The following is a 20326-nucleotide window of genomic DNA, read 5'->3' on the forward strand; positions in this document are numbered from 1 at the left end:
TGTGACAAGTAATTTATTTAAATAACGCCTCCTTAATATCATCTTTCTAAACTTCTCATTCCCTAGTTGCCTGTTCTAGCTTCCAACAATTAAAATGTGACACAGGAGTCTGAAATTTCTGAGCGAATGCTGGAGACTTGCCATGTCATTGCTAAAAGTTGTGTACTTTTACTTTAATATCATTATACAAAGGTATTTTATTATAACCCAGGAAATCCTAGTTAGAGATGGGAAAACACCATATTAGTTTCATACACTATAATTTGACAGCTTCACTATGACTCATGATTTGAGAAAATTGGATAATTGTTAAATCTGAAGAACTCAGATAAAGAATATTATGAATACTCTTCAGCCATAAAAAAGAATGAAATCTTGCCATTTGTGACAACGTGGATAGGACCTTGAGGGCATTATCCTGAATGAAATCAAGAAAGGCAAACACTGTGTGATCTCACCTATATGTGGAATTAAAAAAAAAAAAAAAAAAAAAAGCTGATAGATACAGAGAACACATTGGTGGTTGCCAGAGGTGGTGGGTGGGCAAAATGGGTGAAGGGAGTCAAAAGTTATAACTTCCAGTTATAAAATAAGTCCTGGAGATAAAAATGTACAGTACAATGACTATAGTTAATGATACTATGTTACATAGTTGAAAGTTGTTAAGAGAGTAGATCTTAAAAGTCCTCATCACAAGGAAAAGAAGTTTTGTACCTAGGTATGGTGATGGATGTTAACTCCACTCACTGCGGTGGTCATTTCACAATACATATAAATAACAAATTGTGTCATAAACCTGAAACTAATATAATGTTATATGTCAATTATACCTCAGTAAAAGTGGGAGAGAAAGTATTGTAAAGAATATCAGAGGGTTAATTAATAAAATTATTATATATTTTTAAAATTATGATTTAGAAATTTTCCTAACAAAGTCTGCAAATACAAAGTATAGGTCATGGCACCTACAAACAAATGCATTTCCATAAATACGAATTATATAATATAAATTATACAGCTTCAAGCTGACTCTGTACAATATGTCTTGAAATGTCCATGGCTGAGCAAAATAATCAGCTTTTTTTCCTATGTTTTGGAAGATTGTAGACCTCAGGGAACAGTATTATTTGGAGAAAATGGGAAGATTCGTTATCCCCATTCGAAAGAGAGCAACCATTCTCATAATCGGTACGTAACCCTGGTAGGAATGATCCCTGGGTTTTTCCCCCAAATCATGCCATTTTAAGGGGCCATGTTTTGGCAATTTTATCTGGTATCTCAATTACTTTATTTGATTAACATAAAAGCCTAAATATTTTATCTGGTATTGGATGACAAATATTTGCTAATTGGTATTTCTGATACCTGTTAGTATGAATCATCAGCATTAAGACTGGAGCTTATGAGGGGAATTCCCTGGCAGTCCAGTGGTTAGGACTCCAGGCGTCCACTGCAGGGGACCCAGGTTCGATACCTGGTTTAGGAACTAAGATCCCACAAGCTTCGGGGCACAGCCAAAAAAAACAAAAAATATAAACAAACAAAGACTGGAACTTAACCTGAATTGATGTATTCAAATATCTAACATTAACAGCAGCTGGTAGTGAGATTGTTTTGGGAATCTAGTGGTTAATCCTGTCCCACTTATTTCTGTAATAATTGTAATACTTTGTTCAGTGTTGCCTAGAAGAGGGAAAATAGTTCATGATGTATAAGCTTCAGTATCTTAAAAAAATTTTTACCTACCTTGTCCTCTATATGGCTAAGAATATCTTTAAGCTTTAAAAATTAATTTTGCAAATATCTCACTTTCTTAAGTGTTCTACATTCATTTTTAAAATCGCATTGAGCATTGAAAGGTATTCAAAGGTAGATGAGAGTTCTATGAGTTTATAATCTGGTAGGAGGAGAGAGCTGGACAAAAATAACTATACTATAAAACAAGGTAAAATAAGCTTTATAATCCACACTACCAAGGTGTGTTGGTACTATTGACAATGGGGAGAATAGTTCCTATTGCAGTGATTTGTGAGGTGTGTGTACTGTGGTTGGGAGGGGTAGAGATGCTTCAGTTAAGGGGATAGTATTGAAACTAGACAGTGAAGTATAGTTATGAGTTTACTGCTCATGAAGTCTTTTGTAGCTCTAACATATAAGAGATTTCTACAGATCATGCCAGGCAGAGGGAATTGTATATAAGAAATGTCAGGAGGTGAAGAATATCAGGACTGTTTGGACAGTGTGTCCCAGTGCAGCTGGAGAACAATGTTAATGTAAACAGGAACTGGGGTAGCAGTGGACAATGAAGATAAAAAGGCCTTAATTGTAGAGGACCTTGAATTCCATGTGAAGAAGCTTAGACTTTATGCCATGGGAAATGGGAAGTCAAAAGGGTGGTGAGATTATAATTTACAAAATTAATGTAAAATAAATGTAAATATCCATTACAAGTATAGGACAGAAATGATGTGGCTTAATTGCAGCCCATATTTAAAAGGCTTATTAAGAGTCTAAGGTGACATTCTGTGAGTCAACCTAGTAATAATATAATACCAATAAAGCCTTTGCCATCTTTGCTTAAACTTTTAGAAGAATAGCATCCAGAGTCCTATTCTATTAGAGTCCTGGGCTGGGGTGTAGGCAGGAGGTCTCTAGGTACAATCGTTAGAGAGGAACATTGATAGGCTGGAAATTACCTGAAGGGCAATGACCAAGATAAAAAGAAATTCAAAACAGTGCCTTGGGAGATGTGGTGGAGGGAACTAGGAATATATTCATTCCAAAGAAGACTTGACAGGGGGAAGGAACTGTCTTGATTTATCTGAAAGGCTACCATAGAAGCAGAATTGGACTTCTGATTAACTGCTGAGCTGAGAACAAGAGCAGAGGGTAAATGTTAGAAGAAGGTAGATTTCAATACAATGTAAAGTAGTTTCTAATTTGAGAGATTTCTGAGATTTAATGGCCTGCGCAGGAGATAATGAATTTCCTTTATAAGTGGATATTTGAGCAGAGGATGGATGGCTATGCGTGAGATTCTAGAAAGCATTTATCTATTGGATAAGAGATACACAGATGACAGACAATTTACCCTCAAAGACAGAGAACTTGTGATTCAATTTAGATGAAGTATTGAAGAGATCTCTGCAAGAAAGACTTTCAAGACAGAGGGTGTTCTTAGTAGTATCACACATTGCAAAAGTCAAAATGAGTTCAGATAAAATGCCATTGGATATGGTAATTCAAAATTTAGGAACTGATTCAGTAGAACTGTAAGGTTAGAAGCTATATTCACAATGCGTTAAGTGATTGCTGAAGACTTGGTATCTCTTCACCAAATAGTAAAAATTAATTGAGGCCCTAAGATGTGTCAGGCACTATTTTAGGTGCTAGTTATACAGCAGAGAATGAAACAGACAAAAATGTTTTCCTTTGTGGGGCAAGTTGTAGGGTGGAAAGTGGGGATAATACAGATAATATTACATACAATAGAAGATGGTAAGTGCTATACAGGAAAATAAAGCAAGAAGGAGGGGTAGAGAGTGCTGAGTTGTGCAATAATTGGGGAAGATGTTCAGGAGGACTGCACTATGAAAATGATATTTGAACAAAGACTTGAATGAAATGAGTGAGGCCATCAAACGATCATCTTGGGAAGGGATATTCCTGGCAGAAAAAAAAAAAAAAAATAGCACTTAGCTAGAGCTAAGTGAGAGAGGGCGAAAGTGGTCATGATAATGAGTGGCCAAACTTCTAGAGCATAAGAAGGACTTTGGATTTTACTGTGAGTGGGATATGGAGCCACTGGAGGACTTTGAGCAGAGGAGGAACATGATCTGACACATTTTAAAGGATCTCTTTGGCTGTTGTGTTGAAAATAGACCATAGAATAGGCAGGAGCAAGAGCTGAAAGACCAGCTCCTGCAGCAATCCCGATAAGGATGAAGATAGCTGCGACCAGGTTTGTAACAGTCGAGGTGGTGAGAAGTGGTAGAGCCACAGGATTTGCTAACAAGTTGAAAATTTGGGTTTCAAGAGAGAAAGACTTAAGATTGTGTTGAAGGCTTTTGACCTACAGGAAGGAAGGAGCTGCTATTGTTTGAGATGAGGAAGACAGATGAGCAGTGAAGAGAAGGAGGAAGATGGGACAGTGGCTTTGGGTAATAGGGCACTAGGATTAAGAGAAATGGGGATTTTGTTTTTTGAAGGGTAGGGCTAACTGTTCTTATGGGCAGAAGAGAGAGTAAGAGTGATTAGTCAAGAGAAATACATATATATGTGAAGGAAGTTTCATGAGAACACAACAAATAAAGATTTAGCTTTAGAAAGAAGGAAGATAATTCCTTTCCTGGGAAAGTAACAGAAAATGTCAAGGTAATCTATGGGAAATTTGAAGGAATTTGCACTAGATGCTGTCTTAGTAATTGTGAGCTTTGAACTGCTTCACGTTTAGAGAATGAAGTTAAGATTAAATAGTTAAGATATTAAATAGCTTGTAGGGACTAAAGTAAGATGTCAACTAAAGAGAATAAGACTTTCAGCTACATTACAACTCAATATTAGCATGAATTTGTACCATATTTCAACACATCGAAAACAGACTGTTTGTTCATTGTTATTTTATGTACCATCAATAAAGAAAACAAAATACCCAAGATTAGGAGATCTCCATATAAAAGTGGGACACCTATACCTTCAGTGTAAGGCTATACCAGGCATAAGCCCACTCATGTGGAAAGTTACATGCCTCAACCTTGGCAATGGATGTAGGGAGGGGTACAAATCTTCCTGAGAATTTGAATCATAAGCTAATATTCATACAAGTATGTAGTCTAAAATTTTCACCACTAGTGTAGTCTAAAACACCTCAAGCAGAAAAATTAAGTAGTATGCAGTCAATAGTACCCCCAGGTGACTGGCCAAAACTATTACAAATCCTCTCTTGAAACACTCTTTCAATCCATTGATTGTAAGACTAACATTGTGAGATCCTTCTAACTGAACTGTAAGACTCCATTGTAAGATCCTTCTGATTTTAGAATGTTCAAATGTGAAAAGACATGTTTTAGAAATGTAATAAGGCATGGAGCCAATTTACCTACTTAGTGACTCCAGCATGCTAAGCAAACTTGAATGATGGAAGAATGGTCTTTTAAATTCCAAATGGAGTTAATTAGCCAATGGTAAGGGAGAAAGAGATAATGTGAAATCGAAGCAGGGAGTTATAGTCTCTCCAAGCCTGTCTTTATTCTGGTAGGTGGTAGCTAGACTCTCAGAAATGACAGATTCATGGCATTCAGATGGTCTCCTTCCATGGAAGATATTACAGCTTTTAGAGCCTAGAACAGTGCCTGGCATATAATAAATGCTCAATAGATATTTGAATGAATAAATCAGTGATTAATTCTGATACCCCTCTCTCACTCAGCTTGACTAGACCTCAGAATCCTTTTAATGCAGCAATCACTAACAATAAATCAAGGTTGGCATGTGACTTGAAATCTATTTTCCATCTTTGAGTTAGAGATTTTGAATTAGAAAATAATAAGATGAAAACAGGAGAAAGCAGTGTCCTTTGAAGTCATAAAGCCTAAACTGTATTTCCCATTATATGTGAGATGTGATGACTCTTTCAATATCAATGCCAGTTTTTCTATTTGGAGAAGGGGGAGTAATTTCTCTCCTGCCTACCTCAGCGGGGGGAAATGAATCCCAAGAAGGAAGATGGATATGGAGCGCTTTTCCAACTAAAGTGCTTAGAAAAGTGGGCATCGTAATATTTTAGGCAGCTTATTGCTTTTTAAATCAAAGTGATTTTAATAATATTTTAGGCAGTCTATTTTTACATCTAGTTCAGGATGATGAGCTTGAATAGAAAAAGAGTAAAGCAAGGAGTTTCTGGTTAAGGAGAAGATGTTTGGTGAGAATTACAGTGTTTGGTTTTGGAAACTGGGCATAAAAGGGTTGGATAACTCCTACAGTCCTGAGAAGTTATTACTTGGAGGGCAATGGGACAGTTAGCAGGTCTAAGGTTGTTGATAAAGACTATGGAGTTTTAGAAGGAAGCTCGTTCTGACATGTTAGGTTCCAGATAAGATTGCTTTGCACTCACTCACAAACAGAAAATGAACTATGGTTACCAAAGGAGGGAGAGGGGTGAGGAGGGATAAAGTAGGAATTTGCGATTAGCAGATACACACTACTATATATAAAATAGATAAACAACAAGGACCTACTGTATAGCACGGGGAACTATATTCAATATCTTTTTTTTTTTTTTTTTAAAGGCATGCCTTTTTTTTTTTTAGAAATTCACGTTCTTTTATTTATTTATTTATTTATTTATTTATGACTGTGTTGAGTCTTCGTTTCTGTGCGAGGGCTTTCTCTAGTTGTGGCAAGTGGGGACCACTCTTCATCGCGGTGCGCGGGCCTCTCACCGTTGCGGCCTCTCTTGGTGCGGAGCACAGGCTCCAGACGCGCAGGCTCAGTAATTGTGGCTCACGGGCCCAGTTGCTCCGTGGCATGTGGGATCTTCCCAGACCAGGGCTCGAACCCGTGTCCCCTGCATTGGCAGGCAGATTCTCAACCACTGCGCCACCAGGGAAGCCCCTATTCAATATCTTTTAATAACCTTTAATGGAAAAGAATCTGAAAAAAAAATATGTATGTATGCATAACTGAATTACTTTGCTGTACACCTGAAACATTGTAAATCAACTATACTTCAAAAAAATTAAAAAATAAATAAATGAACAATGAAAATCATGACAGAGGGTCACTTGTCAATTAAAAAAAAAAAAAATTGCTCTGCACTCACATAAATGTGAGCCATAGAAGACCCTGAGGATGCCTGGCCCATTGGGATTTCTTTTCTTGAGTGAGTAGTATGAATTCATGTAGAAAAATAAAGGTAAAGGATTGTGTGTTAAATTATGTAAACTACTTTCAAAATGTTTAAACATGTTTCTAAGGATATTTGTAAAAGGTCACAGCTTACCTTACTGGAAGTTGGCTAACATCACAACTGCAGGGATTATGACTTAGGCTGACCTAGGAGTATGTGGCTAGTTTGGGTTAAAATATGCTACATGGTCAATCCATAATTCATAATCCATAATTCAACTTCTGGGTGAATATTATGAATTTTCAATTAGACTAATAAATTAGAGAGATGAATCTTAGGTTTCTTAAATTCGTAGATCAAAATTCTTGCATTTTATAACTAAATGAAATTTAAAGGGTGGTTTCTGACCATTCTCTAATTAATACTGCTCCATTTGTTGGAGAAATGCCAGCAATTTGAGCATAAACAAATTATTCTCACATAAAGAATTTCCTTTGCCTTTTACCTTCTAATATCCTGTAAAATTTTAGTATTGAGTTATGAGCTAAACCTCAGATATTAGATCTTATTTGTCACACTTGACTCTGCCATTTATTATACTTCCTTCACTTTCTCCTCTGCAGCTTACGTATCTGGAAAATAATGGTACCAGAAAATAAAATTATCCTAATAAAATTTACAAGCTTAGACATAGAAAATCAAGTTGAATGTGACCATGACTATGTATCTTTACAATCAAGCAGTGGAGTGCTTATTAGTGAGTATGCTACATTTATTTTCATTTGTCATTTTAGAGTATCCAAACAACCAAAGAGGGGCTAAAGGATCTGAAATTAGATTTCTGCACACAGGGAAATTATTTCATCTTACAAACTGTGCCCTTCTTGAAGGGGCCAAGAGTGTGTGTGGTAAGAGTGGAAGCAAAGACCAGCATATTTCCTGAGGTTTATCGATTCCTTTCTCAAGTTTAATAGCAGTATTGAACGAAATTGATCTCACAATTGTCAGAAACTTCCTTTCAAGGCCATGTCGGTTTTTTCCTTCTTACCACAAAAGCGAGTGCACGTTTGCCAAATCTGGTACAAACAGAAAGCATATGGAAGAAAATGTAAACCATTCATAACCTTACCACCTAGAGGTAAATGCTGCTAACATTTTGATGTCTATTTATCTATACATATTAACTGTACACACTGAACTCTACATTGTTTTATAATTTTCTTTTTTCTTATGACAATAGATAATTTCATGTCATTTAATTTCTTTTATTGAATACCTCTTATAAGCTATATAAGCATAACTGATATATTTACTTTAATTGAAATATTATGTGTTAAGCGTGATAGAAGGTCTCTGGAGCTGGCATAGACCTCGGTCTCTAGGTCTCCATATGGCCAATGATTAGGACAGATATCTCTTCAGAAGTATTTGACAGAATGCTATAGTCAAGGTATTGTGCTAAGGGTTATAATATTTATTGACTAAATGATTTCATGCTTCAGGCCTTTTTACCCAGTAATCATTCTTTAAACCAATCATTAAACCAGATATCATACCAAGTACTGGACGTATACAGAGTAAAAGCAGTCTCTGCTCTACTGAGCTTGCAGTTTGGTGAGGTAAATAAAGGTGTACCACAAAGTAGGAAATGGCATAGAATAGGATATGTGCTATGGGGTTCAGAAAAGCTCTCGTTTCCACTGGTTGTCAGAGAATGTCTATGGAGAGCTGGACTTTGAGTTAGACCCTGAAGGATGAGTAGAATTTGGACATGTGAGATTGGGTATGTGGAAGTAAATGGAGTATAAATTATTGAAACAGAGTGTAGAATGAATTAAAGGGACCACTGTATACTTTGGTGTATTTAGAACAGAGAGTTCATGGAAGGTAGTATCAGAAAAGCACGTGTCTAAGTTTGTTTCCATCATTTTTCAGTAATCTTATTTCAATTTCTTTTGCTTTTAAGGTAAGGTCTGTGGAAATATATTGCCCACACCATTGCTGACAGAGACCAGTGAGGCCACAGTTACCTTTGTTTCTGATACAGACAACAGTGGCAGCAGCTTTGAGCTTACCTTTACTGCTGTACGGAAGAACTCAGAAGCAGGTAGGTATTAAATCAGGCGTGCGATTCCCTGCTGTTTTTCCGTGATATGAGGGTAAGGAAGAGGGAATGCCTTTGGCTATTCACCTAGGATTTCCCCAGCACTTCCATAGGTTCAGGATGTGGGAGTGGGGCTGTGCTGGTGGTGGAAGGGATGATTCACTCTGCGGGCTATCCTCACCTGTAGCCCAGGAATGTAGGGTGTCACTGGTTGATTCATGCTCCAGAGAAACACATTATAAAGGTAAGCAACTAAGGAGGCCTTTACTTCATCAAGAAATTAGCTGTGTGTGTTTAGTAGAACTTGCTTCATCAGGACTGTTAAATTGTCATATGATTAAGATCTTCTATTTGCTTTTTTTTTTTAACTCCAAAAGGGGATCTTTGTATGTAGTTTAAAATGTTTTAGCAGTTTAAAAGAGACTAAAACAAAAAGTAAGTCTCCTTCTCATCTAACTCCCATCCTACTTCCTGGAATCAAGCACTGATAAGTTTCTGGAATATCCATAGAGAGAGATTCTGAGCATTTACAAACATGTATATATTCATATTGCTTGGCAGTGCTTTCTCTACTTAAAAATATCTCAAGGATCTTTCTAGATAAGCCCAGAGGGCTTCTTTATGACAACTGCATTAAATTGTATTGTGTGATGTCCCTTAATTTCTTACACCAGTTCCCTATTAACAGACTTCTAGTGAGTTGCCAGTCTTTGCCCATGCCAGCAATGCTGGTATGTTCCTGTGTCACTGTTTTTGGACGATGTGGATGTATATAATTCCCAGAAGTGGACTCACTGGGTCAAAGGGTTTGTGTCTTTAAATCTGGTAGTAATTGCCCTCCAAAGAGGCTGCAGTTGTTTACCCTTCTACCAACGGAAAATGAGGGTGTGACTGAGAGCCCTTTAATGTATAGAGGGAAACTTTAAAAGTTTGTATCTTCTCTGTGACCACTTCTCTGGTTATGTTTATAATTTATACAGTTGACACTTGAAGACCTTAGTATTGAATTTAACCAAAACTGTACTCATGCTGTTGTGATTTATGGTGATCCTGAAGAGGAACATGGGGTGGGTGGGTAATATTCTGTCCTTTAAATTTAATCTGAAAAGTATGAGACAAACCAGAGTAGTTGGAGCATTGGCTGGCTTCCTTGGATACCATGAGGTAGAGTGGGGATATGAATTTCTTATACTGGAAACTCATGATGCCATAAAACTTTAGCTTTAAAATCTATCACTTCAACTGATTTACCAGTAAAGTTTTTAATAGAAACATGCAAAATTTGAAGAATGTTTCAGAATATTTGGAAGGTGGAAAGGAGGTCCCAGGGAAAAAAGAAAATGTTAACACTGAGTAAATATTTGGCAGCGATTTAAGGTAAAATTTTAAACATTTTTTTCTGTATTAATCCCTTCAATTACTGATATATTCATTTTTATGTCCAAGAAAAGTAACCAAAAAAAGATTATTCAAAGCTATCATTTCTACGTGAGCCCTAGAAGTTCATTTTTGAACTAAATCTTCAAATATACTTTCAGCTTTGACCTGCCAAGTTACTGCGCATGAAAAATTATCCCTTCTGGCCATGTTGCCACATCCTTAACACCTACTGTGTGTCCCTCAGCTAGGTGTAGTGTGGGTTGGAGACCAGGAATATAGATAACTTTGGAATGTTTATTTGGATAGTCAGGGCAGGTGAAGGGAGCCCAATTCCCTGATGCAGCAGATCGGGACCCATATAGAGTGGGGGTTAGGTTAAGCAGATTTCAGATGTGTTACCTATTTACATGAAGTGTAGCCATGCTCTGTTTGGAAGGAGGAATACCAAGTTTGGGATTTTCTTTAATTCACCTCTTCTCATTGTCTATAAATTAACAGTCAACTGAGGTTTCTATGCATACTAAAAGTCAAATATTCTTACCCTATCTATAGAGTTTTTCTTGCGAGATAAAATTATAGTACATTGTTATCTTGAAACTAGTGTTTGATTCCCACATGAAATGGAAGGGTACAAAGCAAAGCTGGAGAAAACAAAACTTTTTGGAAGAAAATTAATTGGATGATGTTTTACCTCTGTTTTCTGATTTTTAATTTTTTGTAACTATAAAGCAAAGTTCCCTAAAACTTTTACAGCTAAGCTTTGTGAAATCTTGAACCCTACTCGGGTATTCAGTCCTGGTAACATGATGGTGATTCATTTTAAAAGTGATGGTGAAAAGAATTTCCAACGCTTCAAGGCTAGATTCAGCATTTTACCCTCAGGTGAGTATAAACACTTGTATGATCGTGATATTTTGCTTATGAAAATGGTTATAGGGAAGATAATTTAACCATGTTTACCTAAATTTAGGGTGCTTGAATCACCTAGGTAGCAAAATTAAAATGCAGATTCCTGGGCCTGGCCCCAAAGATTTTGATTCTGTAGATGTGGAATGGGGCCCTGAAACCTGTGCTTTAAGAAGTACTTCAGATGATGCCAAGAAACTATGTCCACTAGATTATCAAAAAATATTCCAAGCACCTTATATGAAAAGTAGATAATTCAGATTTGAGAGTGTAACTCAGAAATGAGATTGGCTCTGTTTTGGGATATTTGAGGGCTTTGAAGGATTAGTAGGATTCTAGTCATTCTAGAAAATAAAGTAGCCTTTACTCAGACAAAAGGAATATCATATGCAAAGACCCTAATGTGAAAGAGAATGGATGATGTACAAAAAACTACAAATACCTCAACATTGTTGGAGTTTTGGAGGGAATGATAAAAAAGGCAAGAGTTAGATCATGATGGATACAGGACATTAAATGTTAAGTACCACAGTGACAGCATATCTAGTTAACATTTATTAATTACTCACCCTGTACCAGGTATGGACTAAGCATTTCACATGTAATATTACATTTATTCCTCAGTACAAACCTAAGAGGTTTGTATACTGTTCCCCTTTTCACAGATGAGGGAACAGAGGCTTAGGAGTTCAATAACTTTACCAAAGGTGCATAGCTGGCAAGAGGTGGAGCCAGAATTCAAACCTTAGTGGTAATGTAGAAGATGGCATTAGAGGTTAAGGGTGAACTCACTCACAAGGAGAGTAGTGAGGAAATCATGGTAAGAATTTATTCTGACATTGCTTGATTAGTTATGTTGTGGGGAAGGAGATATATGAAGAAGAAAAATTCCAGCATGATTTCCAGGATTCTAGCTTGAGTGGCTGCATGGATGGTAGAGTCATTAAATGATACAGAGAAACATAACAAGACCATCTTGACTGTTAAAATCAATTGATTCCATTTGAGATATGTGGATTTGTATGAGCTTGTGGGAGATTCAGATGGAGGTATCCAGCAGTCCTAGAATTAGTCCTAGATCTAGAATTCAGGAAGGAGATTTAGATCAAAGACAGACATTTGGAAGTCATATATATGTAAATGAATAAAAATAGGGCTATGAACAGTACTTTCGTGGAATATCTTTCAGAATGAATAATAGGATCCTGAAATAAAGACTGAGATTGGGCAAAGATGACCATAGATATATTTTTAAAAAACCAAGAGAGTAATTTCATGGAGCCAAGGAAGGAAGAAATGCTTAGAAGGGTACAACAGGGATATTAAGAGATATACGACCAAATCACATATGTGGGATCTGGCATTTAACATTTGAAAGATAGTAGTAGTTAGATCAACTTAAGAGCGGTTCTATGATTGACCAGTGTAAGCAAGTAGGGTCAGCTAGTATACGCTACTCTAAATATTTTCAATTAATATTTTTTTCCTCTGCAGGCTCTTTAAACAAAATTGGATCAACATCATCTTCCAAAACCAATGCTGTATCTTCTACAAAAGATATTCCATATGGTGAGTTGATGACCATGTGATTCTTATCTGTTTAATTTCCTTTCTTGTTTAACTAGATGTCTCTTTACAGAAAACTCATCTTGCATTGATATAGCTTCACAGTGAGCAAGAATGAGTTTTATATTTAAGCCTGTGAAATTTCCAGAACCCTGTTTGGGTTTGAGTATAGACTTATAAATAGAGGGAAGAAGAAATAAGCTTTATGACAGGAAAAAAGAGGTACAGAGAGCAATCCTTGTCCTCATTTATTCCTATGCAAGCTTAATATTTAAAATATCTTCCTAAATTCTCTGTTTAATATGATTTTGCATTTGGGGGCAAAGGGTGAAAACAAAACTTTTTTGTTTTCATTTTTTTAACACACTTGCAACTTTTAACTTCATTATGATCTTAAGTGTCTGGTTAAATATTACGAACTTTCATTGCTCTGTATGCACGTATTTCATATGTTCTAGTTGATGGGTTTTAATATCAATAGAAAGTTGCACAGGGAGCTATAAAGAGGGGAAATTGTCTGCCTTTTACGGGGGAGTCAGAGAAGACTTCATGGAGAAGATAGTACTTGATCTGAGTCACAGCAGTATTCCAGACAAGAGAACAGCATTTGGATGTCTGAGCGAATTTGGTATGTTTGGGGATTGGTAAATGGTTTTATACAATGAGAAAGAGAGATTAAACAAGGATGTATAATAAAGAACCTTGTATCCTTTGGTAACAAACAGAATTTTCCTACTAGAATGTAAGTTCCATGAGGGCCAGGATTTTTGTCTACAGTATGCTATTCATTGATATGTCACCAATGTCTAGAACAGTGCCTGGCAACACCAAACACTAAATAAATATTTGTTAAATGAATGAATAAATATAATTTTTTAGGCCAGTACCTAGAAACCTGATTGCTTAGCAGAGTCACCTAGGCAAGCTTTTAAAATCAGATTCTACAGAGATGGGTCTTAGGAATCTATATCTTCGTGAAACTCATCTGGTATTTGGGAATTACTACTGTTGGCTATGGCAAGCCATTGCGGGAAGAGTGTGTCCTTAATTATTTCAGCTGGATGGGTCATTAGTTTGATCTCCTTTGCTGTAGGTGTCTGTGGCATCCCTCCATTTAGTCCCCAGTGGCTTTCCAGGAGAATTGCAGGAGGGGAAGAAGCCTGCCCCCACTGCTGGCCGTGGCAGGTGGGTTTGAGGTTTCTAGGCAATCACCAGTGTGGAGGTGCCATCATCAGCTCTATTTGGATTCTGACTGCAGCCCATTGTGTGCAATCGTGAGTGAGACTGATGATATTTTACTAATGTATTTATGTACCATACCTAGGACATAAATAAAATTGTCTAACTTCTAAAATCATCCAGACTAATTCTAAAGCATGAATCTTCCTTTCAGTGTTTCTACCCCAGGTCCATCTAGCCTCTATTTAAACAATGTCAGTGAGGAAAAAGCAAATCAAATCTTGAAATTGTTCATCCATTTATAGGGATCTCTGATTATGTGAAGCCCAAGTCTGCTTCTCTGTAGCAGAAACGTATTGATCTAAATTTACTGCAATTCCAGAAAACAAGAACTCAATCTCTATCTTCTTTCACATAACAGCCCTTCCTATACTTCAAGAGCCCTCTCACACTGCCCTTAACTTAATCCTTAAGCTAAATGCTCATTGTTCTATTGTTTGTAATTCCAGAGGCCTCGCCATGCAATGCACCTTACCCTGGATTGGTTTAGTGTTGTTCCTTTTAAAGTACGGTTCACGACAGTGGAGAGCACAGTAGGATAATCCACACCTTGATCACTGAACTTTCAGTGTTTTTAAATTGTAAACTATGCCATGATATGAAAAACTGTACATAATATACATATGTAATCTAAAGAATAGTTAGTAAATGTATATTTGTGTCCCTACTACCTAGTGTAAGAAGGATCTTTACACTTTCCTTTCAAAACCCCTTATTGCCCCTCCCAAAGAGGTAAACACTATGCTAAATTTTGTGTTCATAATTCCTTTGCTTTTTTTTTTTTTTTTTGGTTTTAACATCTATGAATCCCTAAAACCAGTATATCGCCTTGTTTTTCCTGGTTTTGATATTAATGTAAAAGAACTATAGTTTATATTCGTCTGTGATTTGCTTTTATCTTTATAACATATATAGATTAAATCATGTGGATGTGTGTAACTGTAATTAATTCATTTTCTGTCCAGACTAGTTAAGACAATCACTTGTGGGTTGGTTCTGGACACTGTATATTTAAATACTCCCGAGGATAAACAACAAGGTCCTACTGTATAGCAGAGAGAACTATATTCAATATCCTATGATAAACCATAATGGAAAAGAATATTTAAAAAAAGAATGTATATATATATATATAACTGAATCACTTTGCTGTACAGCAGAAATTTACACAATATTGTAAATCAACTATACTTCAAAATAAATAAATAAATAAATACTCTCCAGACGATCCCAATGTACAGCCAAGGTCCAGAACCCTTCCCTGTCCCTGACTCCATCTTGACCCCTCCCCTGCTTGTCCCCAGTGGACCCACCCCCTTCCTCAAACATGCTGTGCTTGTTCCTTTCTCAAGGTCTGTGTAGTTGCTGTTCCCTCTGCCATTCAGAACACCAAGGTGCATTTAGTTGTCCCGTCTCCTTCGCCTCCTCTTGGCTCTGAGTCTCACTGACTTTCCTTGTTTTTGATGACCTGGACAGTATTTAGGAGTACTCATCTGGTATTTTGTAGAATGTACCTCAGTTTGAGTTCGTCTGATGTTTTTCTCATGGTTTTACTGGGATTATGGATTTGGGGGAGGAGGAACACAGAGGTAACATGCCCTTCTTATCACATCATATCAAGGGTACAAGCTGTCAACATGACTTCTCAATGATGACGTTAACCTCCATCACTGGCCCAGGCAGTGTTTGCCAGGTGTCTCCACTGTAAAGTTACATCTTTCCCCCGTTCTTACCTACTCTTTGGAAGCAAGTGGCTAAGGGTAGCCCACACTCAAACAGTTGGGCATTAAGCTCCACCTTCTTGAGCGCAGAGTTTCCTACAAAAATTATTTGAAATTCTTCTGTATGGGAGATTTACCTCTTCTCTTCCTTTTATTTATTAGATCATGTATTTATACCGGTGCGGACTTGAAAATATTTATTTTTATAAATACTGTATATTTATTTTGTTGCTCACATTGTTCCAGCTTTGACTACTGTGAGTTCTTTCAGAGTGGCTTCTTGTCTTTTTGATATGCCCCCATCCTTTGTGACACTACAGGATGCTCCAGGTTCATCTTATATATTCCCCTCTCAGTCCTAGAATCAGCCATTTCTCCCGTGAGCCGTGGTTCATTTTATTGGAGAATGGCATGAGAAGTCAAGATCTGGGTGCTGAGCACCCTGCTTGATATTAGGGTGTTATTGCTTCTAGGCCCTCTTAGCTGAAAGAGCTAAAAAATGTAAGTATGCATACTAACTCACTTATATAAACATATTTATCTATCTGTACCTATATTAAAGTAAACATGAGTTCATGCGAATATTTCCAACTCAATCCAGTACCACATGGTTCATTCTAGCACCTCCTGCCCTTGGAGAAGCCATGTTATAAGAATTCTATCAAAGTGCATTTTTATGTACCATGGAAAACCCTCAGTTATAGCTGACTAATTAGTGAAAATTAATGCATTGGAGAAAACAGCTATTAGTATTGATACCAGAGGCACAGAAGAAGCTTTGGCAGACTCCCTTGTCAAATAGTTTAGTCTGTTCCTGAATTTATGTCATGAACCATGACTCCTTGCAGCAAGATATAGACCACAGCAAACCATTCTTCACAAGGTGGAGTATTCAACTTGATGAGTCAATTGAGATTAATAAACAGAGTCAGCTAAAAATGTTTGTGAACCATTTAAGTTAACCACAAAAAGAACTTGTGTCCAATGTCATTAGTGAACCTTCTTGGTTTCTTTGTAAAATTTTATTAAAATAGTAATAATGTTTGTTTTAAAAAGGCAGTTAAATAAAGTTATCAGGTAAAATCTAAACTACCTTCTCCATTTCACTAATCCATTCTGCCTCTCTAAAAGTAATCAATATTAAGAATGTTTTAATTATCTGGTTTTCCATTAATGTTTATGCACATTAAATGTATTTTGTAGTATTTTATAATTTTTTGCACAAAACATTGTGCCTTGTATTTATACTGATATGAAAAATGTCTGTGCACCTCATTTTTTCTTTAACTTTTCATAGTTGCCTAACTTACTTGACCAGAAAAATATCTTTTTGAAGATTGAACTATATAGATCTTTACCCCAGAAGTGTTTGATATGCTGGTATAACAGAGGTAGTATGTTCCATTCATGCCTTGCCTTTAGGGAACTCTTCAGCTGATTCCTTCAAGGACTTGCTTCTCCCTGCCTCATCTTCATCAATCTTATAGACATCCAGGGCTCCATTCTCCATAGAAGGGGGCTTCTGAGTATCCAAATCCACTGAGAAGGCAGGTTTGCCATGTGGGATAAGCCAGTTGAGGAAATGTGCAAAATCTGGGAGCTGAGATAGACATCATTTTTGCTGAAGGTCACCAGGTGCCAGGCTGGCTGGCATTGTTGGGTAGTGCTCCAAAGACAATAAGGACGACTGACAGCAACACTGTATCACCTCCCATATACTACTGTCCCTGACACTGGTTACCCTTAGTATTAGTTCTCAAACTTTAGCACACATCAGAACTGCCTGGAGGGTTTCTGACTTAAAGTCTGGTGTGGGGCCAGAGAATCTGTATTTCTAACAAGTTCCTAGGTAATGTTGTTCTATCCTTAGGAAAAACCTGGTGTGTTCTTCTTTTGCTGACTCCACTCTGGTCTTCGTGCTCATGTGGGATTTTTAACTTACTTTAGGGCACTAAACTCACTTTGCAATTGTACATTGGAATCTTTCTGTCTCAAACCTAAATCAGCGGTTTTATCAATATCAGCCCCTTTCTGTAATTTAGCAGTTACTCTTTCTTCTCCTGTTGCAGTAAGTGATACATGCCCCATTGTTGCATTGGGGATAAGGCCATAAGGATGTAAGAAATGAAGCTTGATCATGGGCAAATGGGAAGAAAGGCTAGAGAAATTCATAAATTGATACCTTCAGCTATTGTCCCATATTGGAGAAATCTCAGGCTTTGTTGCTTTATAAAGTGTACGTTGTGTTGTCATATGCTTTTTACAGTGTTCTCTACCAAATAAAAGGATATTTGATGACTGTGCACAATTTCTTCACTAGAGATTGTGAGCTACATTATCAACTCTATCTTGATGTTTATTATTTCTTTGTATTGTGGACACTATTCTCTGTACAAAAAAGTAGAATGAATTTGTCACCAAATTGGTCGCCTGGACACATGCCGGGACACCCCTTGTCTCAGCCAGGGAGGTTCTTTTTCCACTTGGATTCACACAGCCAATCATGAAACCAATGCTGAGACTGGGACAGCACAAGCTTTGTTCAATGGCAGAAGAATAGAGAAGTGGGAATTTAGTTCGAAATTCAACTTGTTAACCCAATTCTGGTGGAGACACCATATATATAGGAGGGTCGAAGGAAAAGGGAGGGAATTGGAAAGAGTGGGAGGAATATTCATGACCTATCCGAGAACAAGGGTGTGGTTTGGACCTGGAACTGATGCAGCACTCCTTTTCAGTTCTTTTATGGGCTTTTCCAGTGTTGTCATGGCAACCATTAACTGTCATGGCGCTGGTGGGTAGTCATTTAGCTATTGTATTACAATGAGCGTATAATGAGGTCCAAGGTCTACTGGAAGTCAAATCTTCCGCCATCTTGGGCCTAGTTGGGTCTAACCAGTTCTTGTTTTTCTCTTTGCAGCTTCCTCCTGAGACTTAGATAAGAGCAATTGGTTTCCTTTCAAGGGAAGGGCAGGGGTATGATTCTAGGACAACAGCTTGGTAACAGCTTTAAGAAATAAATTAATTTACTACCAAGTAATGATTTAGAGGGTGACTTTGAAAATAAAGTTGATCCTTCCATTAGAGTGCATGACAGATAATAACAAGATAATAATAAATGGCTACCATTATGGAGTCATTACCATCTGTAGAGTACTTGCCAGGCACTTTACCTAAGTTAGTTCCCTTAATAAAGGCACATTGAAACACGTAAATGAGTCAGACTCATCATGCAAGAAATTGAAATGAGCATGATTATGACTAGAGAGAAGATGCCTATGTGTATTAAGAAACATCTCCTTTGAATAAAGTGTATTGAAAAATAATTTCAATAAATTTTACTGAAGAAACAGTTTTGAAAAATGAAAAATTAATCTCCAAGCTGAAGTGACAGTGTATTTCTGGCAATTGAGAGACTCTTTACTTGGATATTTTTTCAACTGGAGATCTTTTTTTAAAATTTATTTATTTATTTTTGGCTGCATTGGGTCTTCATTGCCTCACGCAGGCTTTCTCTAGTTGCAGCGAGCAGGGGCTACTTTTCGTTGCAGCGCGCGGGCTTCTCATTGCGGTGGCTTCTCTTGTGGAGCACAGGCTCTAGGTACGTGGGCTTCAGCAGTTGTGGCTCGCGGGCTCTAGAGCGCAGGCTCAGTAGCTGTGGAGCACAGGCTTAGTTGCTCCGCGGCATGTGGGATCTTCCTGGACTAGGGCTCAAACCCATGTCCCCTGCATTGGCAGGCGGATTCTTAACCACTGTGCCACCAGGGAAGCCCTGGAGATCTTGATGTGGCAAATTAATGGTGTACATTTAAATTTTTAAACATCTTTTTGAAGTATATCAAATGTGTGCAAATCTTTAGTACAGTTAGAGGAATTTACACAAAGCGAACACCCATGTAACCAGCACCCAGATCAAGAAACAAAATAGGGGCCCCCCACTAGCATCTCCCAATAATCACCCCTCTAAAAGGAATCAGTGCCCTGATCTCTAACACTATACGTGAATTTTACCTATTTTTGAATTGACAAATTCTTTTTTAACCTGAGTTTCATCAGTTCTGGTTCTTGTAATATAATGTTTGGATACTTTTAACAGTAAAACATGGACCATTATCTACCTCATTATGAATGTGATTTTTTTCATGCATTCCTAATGTCACTATTAAATTAAAATAAGCTCTAACTTTTCTTTTTTCCTTCTTAACTTAAAAATAGTCTTTGGTGATATTTGATAAGGGCTCCAAAGATATTTTATGGCCAAAAGAAGGGGGCAAGATACACAATTAGGAACTTGTCCTCAGGTAGGTCAGGAGGCAGAGTGTAGCATTGCTGGTTACACAAAGGTGCCAGACAGGGCAGTGGGTGGCCCCTGACTGAACTGAACAGTGCATGTTGGTAGGGCCAGACGGGGTTAGACCAAATGGTGAAAAACGTGTTTTCATGTCAAACTTTTGTTGTTCTTCTCTCTCCAGGAAAAATAATCCACTCTTGTGGACCATTGTTGCTGGAGACCATGACAGAACCTTGAAGGAACCAACTGAGCAGGTGAGAAATGTTTTTAAT

The 20326-nt window shown here is 37.3% G+C and overlaps 1 protein-coding gene across 1 annotated transcript in view; it reads left to right on the plus strand.

Moving 5' to 3' along the window:
• The window catches only part of OVCH1 (ovochymase 1), a 77871-nt gene that overhangs the window by 9158 nt on the left and 48387 nt on the right, over positions 1–20326 (plus strand). Inside the window, 10 exon segments of the mRNA XM_057557554.1 lie at positions 1101–1188; positions 7471–7604; positions 8814–8954; positions 9065–9195; positions 9932–10022; positions 11085–11213; positions 11302–11484; positions 12732–12806; positions 13897–14077; positions 20236–20308. Of these exon segments, the coding sequence (XP_057413537.1) occupies positions 1101–1188; positions 7471–7604; positions 8814–8954; positions 9065–9195; positions 9932–10022; positions 11085–11213; positions 11302–11484; positions 12732–12806; positions 13897–14077; positions 20236–20308 (1226 nt within the window).

The sequence above is a fragment of the Balaenoptera acutorostrata genome, chromosome 11 (assembly GCF_949987535.1).
Source record: "Balaenoptera acutorostrata chromosome 11, mBalAcu1.1, whole genome shotgun sequence".
Taxonomy (NCBI): Eukaryota; Metazoa; Chordata; class Mammalia; order Artiodactyla; family Balaenopteridae; genus Balaenoptera; species Balaenoptera acutorostrata.